A 5698-nucleotide genomic window follows, 5' to 3' on the forward strand; every position below is an offset into this window, starting at 1 on the left:
ATATTGGTTGCTGCAGCACCTAATTGTGTACTCTAGCAACGGTTACATACTCTTCTCCAATAGCTGCGGACACATGGCTTGCCACTATACTCTGTTAACAATACAACCCCAATTGTTAGTATGAAATCCAATTGCCACACACATTTCTCTCGAGAAATTCAAAAATAAATAAAACCAATCCTAAAAGACAACAAATAAAAGTTAAACAATCCTAAATAAGGGAAGTAAAAATAGATTAAAATAAAATAAAATAAGAGGGAAAACATTTAACAAAACCAAGGAGGATCCTTCTCATTTGAAGTAACTGCCCCCGTAATGGGTTGCCTCTTATTAGAGCTTGATTTAAGGTCCTTCAGCCTGACCTCACTTGAGTGCTCATGAACTTGGTTCTTTAAGGAGTAAGACCTCCTTTGAACAATCTGTAGCTGAGTGTATGTAATGCTTAACTCAGTGCCCATTGACTTTGAATTCTTGGCCTGTCTTTTCATCTAAGAGATCAACAGCCCGATGAGGATAGATTCTGAGCAGCTTGAAGGGTCCAAACCATCGAGCTTTCAGTTTTCTTGTAAATAGTCTTAGCCTAGTATTATGGAGCAATACTAGTTGACCAGGGATTAATTTTGTGTTGGATATGTTTGTCATGCCAGTGCTTTGTTCTCTCTTTATAAATTCTTGCATTTTCATAAGAGAACATACGTAATTCATCAAGCTCACATAGTTGAAGTTTCCTTTGCTCTGTTGCAGCATGTATATCCCAATTTAATTGCTTCAATGCCCAGTATGCTTTGTGCTCTAGCTCGAGTGGCAAGTTACCAACTTTCCCATACACAATTCGGTAAGGAGACATGCCAAATGGTGTTTTGTATGCTGTTATGTAGGCCCATAGGGAGTCATGTAAGCGCAAGGACCAATCCTTCCTTGATGGATTCACCACTTTTTTTAAGATTTTCTTAATCTCTCTAATAGATATTTCTGCTTGGCCATTGGATTGTGGGTGATATGCTGTTGCTACTTTATGCCTGACTCCATATTTTACCATAGCTGCAGCAAATACTTTGTTGCAAAAATGAGTACGCTCATCACTAATAATTGCTCTTGGAGTGCCAAACCTAGAAAAATATTTTTATGAAGAAAGTCCACTACTGTTTTAGCATCATTAGTAGGTAATGCTGCAGCTTCTACCAATTTGGAGACATAATCCATAGCAACCAGGATATATAAGTTCCTAAAGGATGGTGGAAAAGGACCCATGAAATCTATTCCCCATACATAAAAAACTTTCACTTCCAGAATAGTTGTCAATGGCATTTCATGTCTTTGAGTTATGTTTCCTGTCTTTTGACACCTGTCACAACATTTAGTAAATCCATAAGCATATTTAAAAATAGAAGGCCAGTAATAACCTGATTGAAGAACCTTAGCAGCTGTTATGTGACCACTAAAATGTCCTCCATATGCTGCAGCATGGCATGATTCCAGTATGTGAGGAATTTCTTCCTCTAAAGCACATCTTCGTATTATTTGATCTGAGCATAACTTATAAAAATACGGGTTATCCCACTAGTAGCTTCTAACATCATGAAGAAATTTTTTTTTCTACTGAAACTTCAACTCAGGTGGTAGCAATCCACTTACTAACTAGTTAGCAAAATCTGCATACCATGGAGGTCCTAATTACTGCAGCATCTGTGCTTGTTGTACTACTAACAGTTGTTCATCAAGAAAAGTTTTAGTGATGTTATTTTTTGTCAATGTGCTTGTGTTTGTTTTTAGCCTCGACAGATGGTCTGTTACTTGATTCTCAGTCCCCTTTCTATCTTTAATTTCCAAATCAAACTCCTGAAGCAATAAAATCCATCTTATTAATCTCGGTTTAGCATCCTTCTTTGAGATTAAGTACTTGATGGCTGCATGGTCTGTGCACACTGTCACTTTAGTACCCACCAAGTAAGCTCTGAATTTATCAAAAGCAAATATTATTGCTAACAACTCTTTCTCTGTAGTGGTGTAATTAATCTAAGTTTCAGTAAGAGTTTTACTGGCATAGTATATAGAGTGGAAAATCTTATCCTTCCTCTGCCCCAACACTGCCGCAATAGAATGGTCACTGGAATCACACATCAGTTCAAATGGTAGAGTTCAATCTGGTGATACAACCACTGGTGTAGTGATCAAAGCTTTCTTTAACTCTTCAAAGGCTTGAAGATAGTCTTTATCAAAATGAAAAGGCTTGTCGTGTTCTAGCAATGAGCATAATGGTTTAGCTACCTTGGAAAAATCTTTTATGAATCTTCTGTAACACCCAATATGACCCAAAAAACCTCTAATCCCCTTTATTGAAGTGGGATGTGGCAGTTTATCTATCACTTCTATCTTTGCTTTATCTACCTCAATACCATTCTTGGACACCTTATGACCTAACACTATGCCCTCTTGCACCATGAAATGACATTTTTCCCAATTGAGTACTAAGTTAGTCATCTTACATTTTTTAAAAACTTCTTCCAAGTTGTGCAAACAGTCAGTATATGTCTCTCCAAAAACTAAGAAATCATCCATGAAGACTTCCAATGTTTTCTCCACCATATCAGAAAAAATAGACATTATACATCTCTGAAAAGTTGCTGGAGCATTGCACAAACCAAAGGGCATCCTTCTGAAGGAAAAAGTTCCATAAGGACAGGTAAATGTAGTTTTTTCCTGATCCTCTAGAGTTATAGCAATTTGAATGTAGCCTGAATACCCATCTAAGAAACAATAGTATTGTTTTCCAGTAAGTCTGTCTAACATTTGATCTATGAATGGAAGTGGGAAGTAATCCTTTCGAGTGGCTTTGTTGAGTTTCCTGTAATCCATACATACCCTCCATCCAGTCACTGTTCTTGTGGGAATAAGTTCATTCTTCTCATTTGCTATCACTATTATTCCTCCCTTCTTTGGAACACATTGAATTGGGCTTACCCATGAACTGTCTGATATCAGGTATATGATTCCAGCATCCAACCATTTGATGATTTCTTTCTTCACAACTTCCTTCATAATGGGGTTTAGCCTTCTCTATTGCTCCACTGAATTGCTGTAGCAGTCTTCTAACAGAATTTTATGCGTGCATATGGAATGGCTGATCCCTTTAATGTCTGTTATAGTCTATCCAATTGCTTTTCTGTATTTCCCAAGCACATCTACCAGGCTCTATTCTTGACCTGCATCCAAGGTAGATGAAATGATTACAGAGAGTGTGTTGTTTTGACCAAGATAAGCATATTTCAAATGTGAGGGCAATAATTTTAATTTAAGACTAGAAAGTGATTCAATAAATGGTAAAATTATTTTTACTCCCCTGTCTGAAAGATTCAGATGCTCAACAAATCTGTTATGTCTATCAGATTGCTTTCCTTCCATCCAATCTATCTGGTTTGCTGCAACATCTTATTCTTTAAAGCTCTCAAAGGTGGCAACTTTGATGATCTCATTACTGCAGCATCTGTCGATTCTGTCTGCTATAACAAAATCCACAACACTCAAGAAATTGCAATGTTCTGCCTCATCAGGGTTCTTCAGAGCCTCTAATACATTGAATATGACTTGTTAATCATTCACCCTCATTGTTAACTTGCCTTTTTGCACATCTATCAGAGTCTTCTCGGTCGCTAGGAAAAGTCTTCCAAGTATAATGGGTACCTCTTTATTAGCCTCAAAGTGTAAAACAATGAAGTCCACTGGAAAGATGAATTTGTCAACCTTCACCAGTACATCCTCAATTTTTCCTTCAGGATATGCATGAGATCTGTCAGCTAATTGTAGAGTGACTATTGTTGGCCTGCATTCTCCTACTCCCAATTGTTTAAATACAGATAATGGCATCAGATTAATACTGGCTCCCAAATCACAGAGTGCTCTACCATTGTACCTAGTTCCAATGGAATATGGTATTGTGAAGCTTCATAGATCCTTCAATTTTTTAGGGATCTTACTTTGGAGCATGTGATTGTTTTCCTGTGTTAGAGCAACAGTTTCAAATTCTCCCAACCTTCTCTTTTTTGCCAAGATGTCTATTAGAAATTTCACATAATTAGACATTTGCTCCAATGCTTCCACAAAAGGGATGTTGATGTGTAATTGCTTCAGCACTTCCAAGAATTTACTAAACTGCTTGTCTTGTTTTTGCTTCTGGAATCTTTGTGGAAAAGGAGGTGGATGTCTAAATTACTGAGTAGCTTCAGGAGGTACCAATCTCTACTCATTTAGTTTATTGTAAGTTGTTACCACTGGTGTTGCAACTTTTTTATCATCATTGATTGGTTGATTCCCTTCCATCGTTGCTGCAGCTTGACCACTAACACCAATATCATGATGGCTGGGTTGCTGTAACATTCTCTCACCTTGAGGTGGTTCTTGTGAGGAATTAAGTTCCATCCCTTTTTTAGTTACATCAACAGGTATATCAACATTCTTTCCAGATCTTAAATTGATGACTTTGCAGTGTTCATTTCCCTCTCTTCTTGGATCTTCTGTGTTGCTAGGCAAGCGTCCCTGAGATCTGCTACTCATTGCTGTGGCAAGCTGACCAATTTGGTTTTCCAGGTTTTTTAGAGATATAGCTTGACTTTGCATAATTGCTTCATTCTTTGCAATGTATTCATTAATCAGTGTTTCTAATAAAGTGAGAGGATTATGACTTGTGTGTTTTTTCCCTTGATTCTGCTAATGAAAATCAGGTGGTTGAGTGCTTCTGTTCTGTCCACTCAGTGCTGGAGCATTCTGATTCTGATTACTCCACGAGAAATTTGGGTGTTGCTTCCATCCAAAGTTGTAAGTATTTAAGTACGGGTTATTTTGAGGATGTCCGTTATAATTACTCATATAGTTTACTGATGTTGGATTTCCAAGACAGTTATCAAATTCATGTTCTTCAATACAGTACACGCAAGACAATTCAGCAACTTGCTTTACCGCTGCTGGAGCAGATGTCATGGCTTTCACCATGTTAGTCAATGAGGTTACTTGTGCTAATAAAGCTATAATTGCATCTATGTTATGTACCTATGCTGCTCCTCTTGATGCTGGCTATCTAGTTGATGGCCACTGATAATTATTGTTGGCAATTCTCTCCAAAATTTCATAAGTTTTAGCGTAAGATTTTGATAACAAAGCTTCATTTGTTGAAGCATCAACCATCAATCTCGTACTTGGATTCAACCAATTGTAGAAGGTTTCCAACTGTATGCAACAAGGAATGCCATGATAAAGACACCTTCTGAACAGTTTTTTGAATCTCTCCCAAGCCTCATACAAACTCTCATCTTCAAGTTGATGGAAAGAGGTGATCTCATTCCTCGATTTTGCATTCTTGGTTGGTGGAAAATATTTCATTAAGAATTTATCAACCAACTCATTCCATGTAGTGATGAAATTAGATGGTAATGAATTCAACCATGCTCTTGCTCGATCTCTTAAGGAGTAAGGAAATAGCCTTAGTCTTAAAGCATCTTGTGTTGCTCCAGCAATTTTAAAAGCATCACTTACTTCCAAAACAACTTAAGATGGAGGTGAGGATCTTCATTTGGTAGTCCATTGAATTGACCCACTGTTTGCAACATTTGAAACATCACTGGCTTCAGTTCAAAGTTTGCGGCTTCCACTTCAGGTCTGATTATCCCAGGATGTATAACTTGAGGAGTTAACACAGCATAATCTC

At 37.5% G+C, this 5698-nt stretch overlaps 1 protein-coding gene and 1 non-coding gene across 2 annotated transcripts; one reads left to right on the forward strand and one right to left on the reverse strand.

Annotated features, from left to right (window-relative positions):
- Positions 1-3429: 3429 nt before the first annotated feature.
- Positions 3430-4551, reverse strand: LOC127899357 (uncharacterized). The gene is made up of 4 exons (XM_052432714.1): positions 4267-4551; positions 4031-4170; positions 3618-3910; positions 3430-3566 (listed from the first exon to the last, which is right to left on the reverse strand). The coding sequence occupies exons 1-4, from the start codon at positions 4549-4551 to the stop codon at positions 3430-3432; spliced, it is 855 nt and encodes a 284-aa protein (XP_052288674.1).
- Positions 4552-5236: 685 nt separating this feature from the next.
- On the forward strand, positions 5237-5344 carry LOC112495917 (small nucleolar RNA R71). The gene has a single exon (XR_003062334.2). It is a non-coding gene; the product is annotated as a small nucleolar RNA R71 (small nucleolar RNA).
- Positions 5345-5698: the final 354 nt, after the last annotated feature.

This window comes from Citrus sinensis, chromosome 8 (genome assembly GCF_022201045.2).
Source record: "Citrus sinensis cultivar Valencia sweet orange chromosome 8, DVS_A1.0, whole genome shotgun sequence".
Classification (NCBI taxonomy): Eukaryota; Viridiplantae; Streptophyta; class Magnoliopsida; order Sapindales; family Rutaceae; genus Citrus; species Citrus sinensis.

Excerpts from the sequence above, each read along its gene's own strand:
- LOC127899357 (XM_052432714.1), bottom strand. The coding sequence starts at position 4,551 with ATGAGTAGCAGATCTCAGGGACGCTTGCCTAGCAACACAGAAGATCCA. Across the intron at positions 3,911-4,030 it reads ATCTTGGCAAAAAAGAGAAG|GTACAATGGTAGAGCACTCT; the intron begins GTTGGGAGAATT and ends CATTGGAACTAG. Across the intron at positions 3,567-3,617 it reads TCTGATAGATGTGCAAAAAG|AGGCTCTGAAGAACCCTGAT; the intron begins GCAAGTTAACAA and ends TCAATGTATTAG.